Source organism: Cavia porcellus, unplaced genomic scaffold (assembly GCF_034190915.1).
Source record: "Cavia porcellus strain 051 isolate PalLab524CR breed Dunkin Hartley unplaced genomic scaffold, mCavPor4.1 scaffold_21, whole genome shotgun sequence".
NCBI lineage: Eukaryota > Metazoa > Chordata > Mammalia > Rodentia > Caviidae > Cavia > Cavia porcellus.
The window spans coordinates 35,072,360-35,086,048 of NW_026947504.1; the positions used below are offsets into that span (position 1 = coordinate 35,072,360).

The 13,689-nt window shown below is 36.4% G+C and overlaps 1 protein-coding gene across 10 annotated transcripts in view; it reads left to right on the forward strand.

Annotated features, from left to right (window-relative positions):
- Pan3 (poly(A) specific ribonuclease subunit PAN3) overlaps positions 1 to 13,689 on the forward strand; it is a 133,527-nt gene that overhangs the window by 116,447 nt on the left and 3,391 nt on the right. For 9 of the 10 annotated variants that reach the window (XM_063232554.1, XM_063232557.1, XM_063232555.1 and 6 more), the window contains 4 exons: positions 3,487 to 3,626; positions 6,107 to 6,236; positions 6,786 to 6,850; positions 11,675 to 11,813. In XM_063232554.1, the coding sequence (XP_063088624.1) occupies positions 3,487 to 3,626; positions 6,107 to 6,236; positions 6,786 to 6,850; positions 11,675 to 11,813 (474 nt within the window). The remainder of the gene's footprint in view (positions 1 to 3,486; positions 3,627 to 6,106; positions 6,237 to 6,785; positions 6,851 to 11,674; positions 11,814 to 13,689) is intronic. The other variant, XM_063232560.1, reaches the window with a different exon arrangement.

Here is a 13,689-nt window from a genome sequence, read left to right on the forward strand (position 1 = left end):
TTTCTAAGTCATTTTTCCTTTTGTTTAGTCCACACCTGTCATTCAGTTGCATTTTACCAGAATTTTGTTACTGTTTAACTTTCTTCTGGTTAGATTAGGCCCCATGATGTTCTTAGCTATTTTGTTATTTCTTTATGTATAGGATAAGGTATAGGAAAATGAGACCCTGGGGCTGGGTTATAGCTCAGTGGTGACTGCTTGTCTAGCATGTTTACCCTGCTGGGTTTGATCCCTAGTGCTGAAGAAAGAAAGAGGACTGGTCTCTGTAAAGAAGTATTAAGAATAGTTGCTTTTGCCTTGCTTATTCTGTGTAAGTAAAGTGGCTACTTACAGTAAATACTTTTATCTCCAGTTTGTATTGAAATGCTTCACACTGAGGATGTAGGTTAGGGGTAAAGTACTTGCCAGATATGCATATGGTCCTGCATTTAATCTAACACATTCCCCTGCAAACACACACACATGGCACATGTGCATGCGTGTGCACGCGCACACACACACACACACACACACACACACAGAGGCTAGTTTGACTTTGTTTTTCTGTCTCACAGTAGTAATAGTTTCTAATTTTTGTTTATAAATATATGGTACTATTTTTTAGTTACTTCACAGTGTATAGTTACTTTGTAAAACAAAACTATTTAAAAGGTAAAAATGGCTCCTGAGTTCAGACAGCCATGTTTGTGCTTTGATTTTGTAGCCACTGATTTTGTAAGCCAGTAACTACTTTGACAAACTGTTGGGTTTCAGTCCATAGACCTCTGTATTTTTCAGCAATAAAAATGTTTTGGGCTTTGTCTTTTTGCTACATATGTGAAGATTTTTCATATTGTTTATTTACCACAAGGTATGGAGAGAATGAAAGCCAGTCCCAAAAGGGAGAGAGCGATTTCACAAAGGAGGAGGAACATCGGAAAGGAATGTGCTGTTTCTTGTAGTCTGGTTTTCATAGTCTGTTTCAGAAACATGGAGAGAGACTGACTTTCAGTAAAACGGACATTGAGTAGAGCCATAGATAAAATCAGAAAAAAATCAAGAATCAGGAGGAAACTGAAAATGAGTTGGGGGAAAACCTGAATTCCACAAATTGGGGGGGGGGGGGAATGATGGAAGTAAGAAGCAGAATGTCAAATGGAAAATTATTAGCTGAGAAAGAAGAAAAAGAATTACTCAATTTTATGTTAAAATAAATAATCTAATCTGGATTATCTGTTATGTATACTTTATTTCTAAAATTGGATGATTCTGCTTGGTTAGCTTTAGAGAAGTGATAAGAGGTACTCAAAATTGATGTAATGTTTTTAACCCATTTAGTTCTTCAGCTACCTTGGAGCTGTTTTCCTGTCTCCTACTAGGGAGTAATGGAATGTTCTAGAGTACAAGCTTAGTTCAGCATTGTTTCAAGGTGAAACCAAATGAAAATGTCTCTGTTTCAAGGTGTGGAAAACTGTATTGTTACCTGCTACTAAAACGTGTGATAAATAGTGCAGGCACCTTCAGCTTGCCTTGCTGGATGCATTGGATTAGAACACCTATAGAAATTTATGGTTAGCGTGCATGTGTCCTCTTCATTTCTCTTGGCCAAGATTTCTGTAATTTCATTAGTATAACTTAAAGTTTCACTTGAACCTTCAGTGTGGCTGAAGCAGCTCTTCAGAATGCACAGCAGTGCCCTCTAAGAGCAGTTGCGAGGGCAGTGGTGACAGTGCCTCTCACACGCACCTCCCCCTGTGCCCACTGTGCCCTCATTCTGACTGCTCCTCTTGGGTCTTTTCTGATAGATTGCAAGTAGCTTGTGTACCTCATGGGTTCTTCTGTTGATTATGAGATCCACAGGTGCTAGTTTTAGATACGTTTTAAATTTGAACTTCTACAATGTTGTTGTAGTAATGGACTTTGACTTCCTCTGATCTCTTGTTATTTAGGTAGAATGTTAGTCATCTAATGCAAAAATAATCAGGTTGGATTATTAAAAGACCAGATTTTCCACTGTCTTTGTGGCTTTCAGTCCTGGCTATATATGAGAACTTCTTGTGGATGCACTGAAAAGCATACCTAGCCCTTACCCTGGGATAGTAACACTGAAATGGTGGTAAAGAGGTGATTTTAATACACGGCTTTATATGAAAATTCCTTATCCTAAACCATTACTCAGTGATCAGGAAAGTATTCAGTAATTCAGATGAAATCTCAGAGTTTGAAGATTTATAGAAATCTTTGGTAGAAATTAATTCAGATGATCTCCTGTTAACTTGGAGCTGTACATTTTCTTATGCATGTCGTGTGTGGCGGTTGTGCACCAAGCAGGGGTTCTCAGGTGATCATTTGGTTTCCTGGAGTTGCAGTAGGTGATAAAGGACTTAGCTTACTTCAGTTGACTGTCTTTTGAAAATCATTTTTAAAAAAGCCTCACAAGTGTAAAGCATTAAAAGGAGGGTTGGGGAGTAGGAAAGAGGTAGTTCCAGCACACCTATTTGGAAACAAAGACAGATGAGATCTCATTGAGCTTTACACTATTTTTTTTTTTTTTTTGGTCTTTTTCCTTTTTATCAGTACAGATTGAACTCACGACTGCCTGCTTGCAAGGCAGGCGCTTATGCCGCTGAGCTAAATCCCCAGCCCAGCTTTGCACTATTTTTGATGGTCTAGAAAACAATATTAATGCTTGTGTTTATAATAATAATTTTCCTTTAAATCATCATACTGTATTCTAAGATTCATGAAGAATGAAAAAAATATATGTTAATTGCAATGAACATAATAAAGCCAGTGTACAGTAAACCTAAATTTGTTGCAATAGAAAGAATCAGCTCTACTTAAAAAAATTAAAAATTTTACAGCTCTACTTTTAAAATTAAAAAAACCTTGTATAACCAACAGTTCCATAGCTGACATCAAATTGCTTTATGTTTCTTGCTTTTTTTAAACAACAACAAAAAATAAAAATAACAATAGAACAATTTCAAAACAGTCTAGTAGGAGAGTAACAATAATTAATACATTGAACATTGTTATACTCATAGTAGTTATTCAGAGTACAAGATATAGGCATGAAATATTGTCCAAAAAGGGATTAGCACAAAACTTCTTGTCAATGAACTAGAAGAAACTAGCAGTGTAACTGTCTTAGCTGCCTTTCTGATATATGTATGTAATTTTTTTCTTTTCCCTTCCTTCCTTTCCCCTGTCTCCCATCACACTTTTGTTTTGTTTCTTAAAATGTAGAACTACCTAGAACTGCCCTCAGCTGTATTATATGAGTGGCTTAAGAATGTTAGACCTGTTCACTAAATGAGAATCCTTGGAGGAGAGGCTCAGAAACTGTCTTTATAATAAATTCCAGGTGATTCTGGAGTGCCAGTTTTGAGAACCTTGCCGTAAACTCTGCATTTGTAATGATGGGTTTTTCCCTCCCAATTAGGCAGTGTTACGAGTGTATTAAGTGTGTACCTGTAAATTAAAATCTGTATTCTTTCATATCAGCAAGCAGATCTGATATCATTAGGAAAAGTTGTGTTGGCTTTGGCTTGCAACTCTTTGGCAGGAATTCAGAGAGAGAATTTACAGAAAGCCATGGAATTGGTGACAATCAATTACTCTTCTGACCTGAAGAATCTGATCTTGTAAGTTCTTAATATATAATTAACACTTTATCATCTGAGATGAAGAAACAGCTTGTTTTCTGTTTGGATATTGCTTACTTTCATGTGGAGCCTTTCAGTGACTCTTTAGTTCCCACTATTTAAAATCAAGTAAAATCTGACAATTTATAGTTTACTTTTTATTGCTAAAAATATATTTCTTTGAATAAATTAATAAACAAGTGTGCTTAAATTATTGATGGTTAACCATCTGATCAAAGGGCACCCTGTAATGCTGCAGTGATATCCTCTAGTTTTATGTTCCCTTTTGAATTTAAATTTAAAATATGTTTCTTGTGTTACACTAGCCACATGTTAAGAACTCAAAAGCTACAAGTAGATCCTGAGTAGTATAGGATATTAGATGGCACGTAAAACAGTTTACATCATTATCTTAAGAGTTTTCCTGGTCCATGCTGCTCTAAGAGTGAAAGCTGTCCTAAATTTCTTAAGACATCAGAGAGTATAGATTTGAACTCAGCTGAGCTTAAGAGAAAGCCACTGGAATGCGGTCCCTCAGGAGAACACATGTAATACTGAGAGATTCCTGAGGATGGCTAGCTACGACCTTTACTCTAGAGAAGACATGCCTGGAAGTCTCTTGAAATTTTTCCTGTTACATTCTTGAAGCAGTTAGAACCTAATTAACAGTCTCTTTTAGCGTCCAGCTGTCCTTCTGATCTTTCTGTGTAGCCCTGGGTTGTCTGTTTCTTTTTGGACCAGCCCTAGGCTATGGAACTGAGCTGAGAGACGGAGGATGAGGATGCCCTCATTCTGTGTTACCCTGGCATATGTGTCCTGCTGTGGCGGAGCACTGTGGCTGCCTGGATCCTATTGATAACCATATAAAGGTTTTTTTTTTTTAAATGAAAACATGTTTTACATTTGATTTTTGGCCTTAGTGTGCAACACCTAGGATGTTTCAAATAATTTCAGGTTGTAATCTCCAGATTTTTCTTTTTTAAAATGTGGGAATAGAGAATAGGAATGTAACAAATTGGCTGTATGTTAATAATGACGGAAACCAGGTGATGACATGTGGGGATTCATTATACTTTTCTGGCTACTTCTATAAATGTTTGAAATTTTCCTTAATGAAAAGTGAATAAATAAAATCATACTTCAGTAGTAATCATGAGCTAAACTTTGTGGAGCAATCAGCCAGGTATCAGATGTTTTTGAATTGTTTACACGCATTAACTTATTTCTTCCGGTAACTCTGTAAGTTAGATACCATTATTAGCCCTGACTTGGAGACAACAAAACTGAGAAATAGAGGTAAAGTAATTTGCCAACGTCCAATAGCTTATAGTAACTTTTATTAAACTATAAGTGAGCAATTAAACTATAAGCCCAGTAGCTTATTATAACTTTTATTAAAATATGAATATGTCAGTAATTACAGATTCACTATGGCAGATGTTTTGCATGGGTATAATCATTCATTTATTCAACAAAAGAATGCCTACTTTATGCCAAAATTAAACAGAATGAACAAAATTTCCATCTTTTCAATTTTGCACCCTAATAGGAAGAGTTAATAAACACATAAGGAAGTAAGATATTTTCAAATAGTGATAGGTCCTGTGAAGACAGTATGAATTAAAGCAGAAAAGTAAAAGGTAGACATCTGTTTTAATGAAGGTCAGAGAAAGGCTTATTTACAGATTACGCTGTAGCAGGTGAGCAAGGATCATTATGTTCTCACAGCTCTTGAAATCTGTACTGCTTTCTGCCTTAGTTACAAGCCAGGGAAAATTGATTTGGTCTCTTCTGATGTGTGTTAATATGTAAAGAGTGCTCATAAGTATGAATATATGATGACAATTGATAGATAAAATAGCAGAACAGAAGGTAGCATTCTAAAAACCTGGGACTCATTTAATTAGCTAAATTGAAGATCCAGTTTTAGTTTCAAAAATCATCTCTTGCCAGGAGTGGCAGTGTGTACTGTAGTCCCTGGTATTGGAGGCCGAGACGGAAAGATCACTGGGAGCCCACAAGTTCAAGACTAAGCTGGGCAACATAAACACACAAAAAAAACAACAACAAAATAACAACAGAATTTTACTTTCGAGGAGCAATAGGAAAGACTGCCTCTGCAGTATTTCATGCTTCTCAAAAAACACTTAACAATCTTCTCATCTAGCAGTATTGTAAAGAGGGGCTTGAGAAGGGGAGTGGGTAAGTGTAGCCCTCAACTGCTTTCCTTTGTCACCGCATAGCAGTGACAATTTAGAGGGAGTCACATTTCTCCATTGTCCGTTAAAATTTTCCAGTGAAATGATACTTAAAGTTCAAAAATGAATTTGACTTGAATGACCGTGTTTACAAATTGTGTACACTGGATGATGATGATAGCAGTAGGTATGTTTGTGGGTTATGTTGTTTTTTTTAAATTGCACTTTGGGCATTCAGGTGATTTTTTTTTTTTTTTTTTTTTTTTTTTAAATCTTGGTCAGGTATCTGTTGACTGACCAAAATAGGATGCGAAGTGTAAATGACATCATGCCCATGATTGGTGCTCGATTTTATACTCAGTTGGATGCTGCTCAGATGAGAAATGATGTCATTGAAGAAGACCTTGCAAAGGTAAAAATGAGGTTAAAAAAGCATAATGTGCATTTAATATCAGTGTGTACGAATAAGTGTAAAACATACTAATCATTGTACTGGATTTAGTTACTATTTAAAGTTGTAAATTTTTTGTGCAAACTAAATATTTAGTAATCTAATTTCTCATCTCCTCTGGATATTGTTTCTTATTTTCATTTGTGATTTCACTGTAGTCACTACAAAAATCTTGAGTTTTTGTGTTACTTTAAAAATTCCTGGGCTGGGGATTTAGCTCAGCGGCATAAGAGCCTGCCTTGCAAGCAGGCAGTCCTGAGTTTGATCCCTGGTACCGATAATAAATAAATAAATATAAATATAAATTCCTAAAAATGATTCACAGTGTAACCTAGAGTACTACTGTTGAATTAATGGACATAATGTATTTAAAAGTATAATTGAAATGTAAATGTTAAAACTTGTTTTAAAGGTATAATTGGTGCAGGATATTAGTTTTTGTAAACATTGGTTTTTATATTCATTTAGCTGGAGCATTAACATCCTTTTTCTATTTAAAATGTTTTCTAGGAGGTTCAGAATGGAAGACTGTTTAGGCTCCTAGCAAAATTGGGAACAATCAATGAGAGGCCGGAGTAAGGATTTACAGTATTTTACAACGTATTTTCAATTAAGGGCATTATTTTGAGTAACGACTAACCTTTATTCTCAGTAGTTTTATTTGGAGAAAGAGAAGATTCTTATATTTCCTCAAGATTGCTCAGAATGTTGTTTCTTAGCCCCAGCCTGAATGTAGCTGACTGATAAACTTTAACAACACATACAGCAAATGTGTAGTGTTAGAATCTCCATTGTGACTTGCACATTTTATGACTAATACCTGGTCTCCTTTGAAGCTTGACCAATCAGTTTACCTGTGTCAGTTTTGAGACTTAAGAAATTGCTAGTTGTGACACAGCTCTTATTTCCTATTGAAATACAGTTTTATGGCTGACACTTTGGTAACACTGGGTGACGTTAGTCACTGGGTGTTATTTGTCAGGGTCACGTCATTTTGTACTGTTATCATTTGGTTCTGCGTGTTTGTAAGTTAAAAGTTAGCCTTCTCTTCCTCAGCAGGGTTGGTATTTGTACTGTGTATCTGTCAGCCACGGAAGGGAATAGCAGCTGTTGTGATTTTAATAACTCACATTTCAGAGTCATTTCATCTATTGGAAGTACTGTATTGCCTGTGGGGTTTTCTTTTTTTACTCATGAAATTCAAATCATCTTCCCTTTTAAAAAAAAATTCAAAAGACTTAATTAGGACTTTTCCTAATAATTTTCCTAATCCAAAAAGACATTGTCTATGTTAAACCATTTTAAAAAAACTCTTCACTGTTTCTTCTGAAATTTGTCTTTGCATTTTAAAACATAAACTGTTCTTTGCTGAGTTTTTTCAGTATTTAATTCAGCTAATGACTTCTCCCTTTCCCTGAGCATGCACAGCACATCCTCTCCCATTGTACCATTAAATCGGAAGTGTTGACATTTTATGACTCGGTAACTACTGTTCATAACTATATCACACAGTAAGGCATAATCATATTTCCTTTTTTCTGTACATGTTTTGAAGGGGAGGGGCTGTTTCCTTAGAGTCGGTGATTCTCTTACTGAGCTAAACAAAATAAAAAGTATTTGTCACCAGTTCATTGCAAACTCTGCCAGAGTTATAAAACATCTTTCAAAAATAGATGACCTGCCAGTTCCTTTTTTATCTGCCCCTCAGATGAGTTCCCCACGGCCCGGGCCTCCTGTTCCCACCTGGCCTGGTTGTACTTCACACCTCCTGCACTTGCACTTCAGATCTGGAGCTTCTCTTTACTCTGTCCGGGCATTCTCCTTGTCTCTGTATGGGTTACCTTGTTTCTTGCTTGTTCCCTTGATTTGTTCTTTTAATGAAGCACATCCTTCTTCTAGCTCCCAGTGGGTGGTGAGTTTTTTTGGTCCTTCACACACTATTGATAATATGATTATAAAATTCTAGGTTCTCAAAAAATGCTTAAATTTTTAATATATTTATTTTTAAATAAAATATATTTTAAAAATCTTTTTAAAAATTTACAAAAAGAATTGTGGTAAAAATAGAGTATCTCTTCTCATACGTAATATTCCCAGTCTCCCCAGTTGCTCCCATTAGTTTCTTTCGTCTGACTTCTGGAGACACAAATACAACTCTTTCTGTCTCTTTGTAAATATATAGAAATTGTAAACTAATGCAGTATTCTGTATGATACTTTTTGCTCATAACAACATGGCTTGCAAACCCATGTTGAGTGTGTCAAGCTTATAAATGCCACCTGCCAATCCCATGTTGGAGGTTCTGTTGTAGTCCTATTTAACAGAGAAATTGAGGCATAGATGGATTAAATAACCTGTCCAGTATCACCTAATTACTCAGCATATCAGCCTGGATTCTAATCTAGACGATGGCTGCTAACCACTGTGCACAGCCACGTCAGAGTCCATCTGATGCTGCAGTTTATTCCCTCAGTCCCTGCGGACGGATGTTTGCCTTGTTTTCAGAGTTTTGCTAGAGTGAACAATGCTGTAAGACTAAATTATGCCTCTGTTTTTGTCTGTATAATGTTCAGCCCAATTGTGGTTGCTAGTTAGATATGTCATTATAATTTTAGAGCTGTTACAGTATTCATAAAAAGTTCTGTAGTTTCTGAGAGCATCTCACCAATAATACTTTTCAGACTTAGAAAGTTTTACTCTGATAGGTGAGAAGTCAAATTTCAGTGCAATTTGCTTTTGAAATCACTCTATGTTTGTATGTTTTTGATCCATTTTTATTTCCTTTTCTGTCTGTTCATATTCTTTGTTCATTTTATTTTCAATTTGATTGCCTGTTTTTCTTGTTGATAGGAACTAGAAAGTTTCACTGTGGCGATTTTGTTTGTTTGTTTGTTTGTTTGTTTTTAAACTTCTAGCCAGATTTAAAGCAAGTTTGCTCCCAACCCCTTCCCATCACCCACGCTTTTAGGGTCTCTCTGATTCTTAGAGATTTACATGGATGCGATTTGCTATGGGCTTTAGATTCAAAATGATGAGTCTTCCACAGATGGATCCCTGCAGTTTCCAAGCCTTAAACTGTTTGGTTCTAGGCAATGATCCTTACTGTTGTTTAATAACTATTTCTTTTATTTTTGTGGAATTCTCACTGCTCAGATGTTATGCTTTTTGTGACTTTTGAGTAGTTTGTTTCTTATTTTCTACCTTGTAACCATTTGTTCTACATTCTGGGCATTATCTCCATTTTATTTTCTTTAAAGTTAAAGGTTTTTCTGATCCTTTGAATTTTACATTTTCTGCTGTATTTTTAATTTCCAAGAACTTTTCTGTTCTTTTCATATTTATCTTACTATTTCTGAAGCTATCAATTACAGAAGTTTGGTGGTGATTTTGAGAAGGAAGGTTAAGTTTTTGTTCTGTTCTCTGTAGTATCTCATGGTAAATAATGAATTTGCTTTATTTTGTTTTGTTTTATTCTCTCTTCAAAAGATTTGGACGGGCTGGGGATTTAGCTCAGTGGCCTAAGTTCCTGCCCGGCAAGTGCAAGGTGTGAATTTGATCCCTGGTATACACACACACACACACACACACACACACACACACACACACACACACACACAGGTTTGGACACTTAGCCATTCGTTGTTATGAAACATGAAGTCCTGCAAAGGCAGCTAGGAGTAGCTGTGTGTGAGGTGGTGATGGCAGAATGTGAGCTCTCCTGCGGGTACAGTAGCATAATGTTGTTATGTGTAGCTTTTGTTTTCTTTTAGTAGTTTTCCAAATGTCATCATTTTTCTTGAGCAGAACCTCCCAACTTACTGTCCACGATGTGGGCCTGACAGCCACTGTTTGGCCGCCAGGCAGGGGGAGGTTTTGTTGAACAACATCTAGCCTGTGATTCCTTAGTGGCCATTTTAATGGCATCCCTTGGACTGGAGCTTTTTGGATTCATTCCTTCCAGAGAGTAACCCTGTAGATTTAAGTGAGGGTGAGGCTGAGAGTGAGCTGTGCTTTCTGTGGAGCCGTGACAGCAGCCTTGCTGATTCCAGCCTTGGTCTGTACCTGCTGTGGTAGTGGTTCCTGCTGACATCAGGTCCTGAGCCTCTGGTCGCTGATGCAGTTCGCCCGAAAGCTCTCCTCCTCCCTGCTTCTTGCACCTCTTACAGCCTTACAGCATTGGGCTTCAGTCGTGTCAGATCTGCCAGGTCATCCCACAAACCAGTTTTGCACCTTCTCCAGTACTACGAACGTATTTCTTAAGAAATACTTACACCACTACTACTGTTGCTTCTTCTTACCCCTTGTTTTTCAGTTTTTATACTTTCTCAGACATTTACTGTTATTTTTGTGTGATGTTGAAAAGGAGCGGAGATAAATGGATATGTTTATGTTTTAATTGGAGGTCCATGTGACCTTTGCAAAGGTTGCGATTGTGGTAAAAGCCACGCGATGGTCTTCGCCCTGGTTCTGAGACCAGGACCTTGTTTTGTCAGCATGCCCTGAGGCTGCTTGGTGTGGTCCCTGCTGTTTCTCATCTCTGCTTCAGATCTCTGAGTTTCCTGCATTTTTCTTCCCCCTCCTTTTCCTCCTCTCTGGCATCTCCTTACTCTTTCTCCTCACCTCCTCCCTCCTCACACTTTTTTTTCCTAATCCCATCCAGACACCTGGATCTTTCTTACATTTACTCACTGTTCCATAATGTCCTTTGAAACACTTGTCACTAAGAAGCATTCTTGTTCTGGGAAGAGCAGCTCCACAGCTTCCTCTGAAAACCTTCCTTGGCCTCCTAGGTGAATTCACACTTCTGTTCTCTGGGCTATCCTTTTAATAGCATCATGTAACTGTGCAATGACCACTTTATTATTTGACTATCCTCTGTTTACCCACCAGGCTATAAGTTCCTAAATTTACCGAAAACTAATAGTGATTACCCGATTCTCCATTTCTTTGCAGCTTGCCTTCAGATCAAATGGTAGGGAATCGCAGTCTACCTTTTTTGAGCAATTTTTTTTTATTTTACGGCCACTGGTGAACAAGAAAACTTACCAGACCATCTCTATAACCTATAGGATGGGAGGGGGTAAAGTATTCTCTTACAGTCTCAATTTAAAGCTATCCATAGACTTTTTCTTTCTTTCCCATTTTATCTAATAGTAGGAATTAAAGTTAAAAAGCAAAAATAATGTATTAAGGGGTGAATTCCCCTGAGAATGAGACTTACAAACTGGAATTCATACACTTCTGTATTCAGTAAGATTTTTTTAACACTACAAAAGAAAGAAAACTCCTTTAAATTTCATTAGTGGAAAAAAAATTAAAGTACTCTTAAGTCAGAAAAATAAGCACAGCCCTATGGCATACAGCATGAGTTACTGAGGCAAAATATTAACTTCCCCCAGGTTCCAAAAGGATCCTACTTGGTCAGAGACTGGAGACCGTTATCTGTTGAAACTCTTTAGGGATCATCTTTTTCATCAGGTGACAGAAGCGGGTGCTCCTTGGATTGACCTCAGTCATATCATTTCTTGTCTTAACAAGGTAATTTGTATCTGGATTTTTAAAATCACCGCACTACCTACAATTTGTAGAGTTGCATCTTATATAAATCCTAGGAAACTTACAAAATCAAGATGTACTTTTCTTATAGCCTACATAATTTTTAAAGAAACATAATTTCTGGATTAGGAAGATTTTCTAATACCTACATAATTCCAAGATTTCTTGACTATTCCTCTTTTGTACTGTATTTTAGTTACAAATCATTTTGTTATACCAAATAAAATGAGTGGGAAAAACAAACAAATTTGCTTTTACATTGAACTCTTTTGTTCTGTCATTGTGAGTTATATGTAAATGTATTATTGTTAGCTACAGTATTATAATAATAAATTACAAAATTGGCAGCATTGGTAATTTGCTGTTGTCAGTGGATTCGGTCATTGGATAAATTAAATTTGAGAGGTGAGATTTATGTTTTTGGAAATACTAGGAAAGACACAACTTACAGAGGAAAGAAGGAATGTGTTTTCCTTAGGAATTATTTCAAATTACAAAGTTTAAAAGTGGTTCTTAGGAGTAAATTCTAGGCTTTCTATATAGGTTTATTTGTAAACCAGAGTTGGAAGCTATGGGCACTGGCCACATTGATTCCAGTCAGTTTTTTAGTAGCCTGCAACTAAGAGTAATTTTATAATTGAAAAGGGTTGGGGTGGGGGAAGCAGACATTTCTTACGTTGCTCTTTGTAGAAAATATTTATCAGCTCATGGCTTGAGCTGCCTCTAAATTGTAAGTACCAGAGGAGAAAATACCGCACATAGCACATGGTGTAGAACCGCAAGTGCACGGGTGGCCTGCCGTAGGGAATGCCTTCATGATGGGCTCTGTTGTTAACTACTAGTCTGGTTTCGAATTTCTGTAAAACTTTTTAGAGAATATGTCAGCACATACAGCTGAAGTAATCCATTGTGATTTACATTTTTCCTTTATTTCTTCTGTTGGGAAATCATAGTTCCTTGAGAACAGCGAGTAGAAAATAACCAGATTTTAGAACATGTTATCTTTAGTATTAAACCACCAGTAATTAACATCGAACTGTTACCAGCAGTGACCAGAATCACGTGGCATTAGCTGAACGGAAGAGTAATTTAATGAATGGTAGACTAATTGCAAGTTTGAGGAAAGTCCTATTTTGTATCACAAAATAATATAAAATTTATCTCAAATCTAGACTGTGCTAGTTTTCTAAGTTCAAAAAGTGTTGAATAAAAGGGAGGACAGTCGTATTATGTGAGTTTAGTTTGGTAGAAATGATGTCAGCTTAACTGGGGAAATGTGTGAAAGTTTGAGACTTCTGTGAGTTTTAAACATTTTAATGAGTTGGTTAGTGAAGTAAGGAAAAAAAAAGTACATTGGAAAGTAAAAAAGGTGAAACAAATAATAAGGAAACTTATTTGATGGACTAAGGATTCATGTATGTGCTTTATAAAGATCAAAAATAGTACCGTCAAATTACTGCAGGTGGAACTTGGTAAGATCATAAGCTAGCATTTACACAAGAGAAAATAACAAAAGTAAATGTCTGAAAAAGTTATTAATAACACTTAATTAAAAATGGCAAAACAAGAAGGTACTCAATTGATACTGAACTGCCAATAAATTGTTACAAGTTGTAAGTCAGTGGTATTCAGTTGATATCCTTTGGAAAACAATTTGGCTGTATGCAGTAAGCTATGAAATCATTGGTATTTTTTTTTCTTTTTTCTTTTTTTTTTTTGTCTTTTTCCTTTTTATTGGTACCGGGGATCGAACTCACAACTGCCTGCTTGCGTCGCTGAGCTAAATCCCCAGCCCCAATCATTGGTATTTCATATTTGAATTATTTATAATTTCAAATATTTTTTCTAGGGAACAATC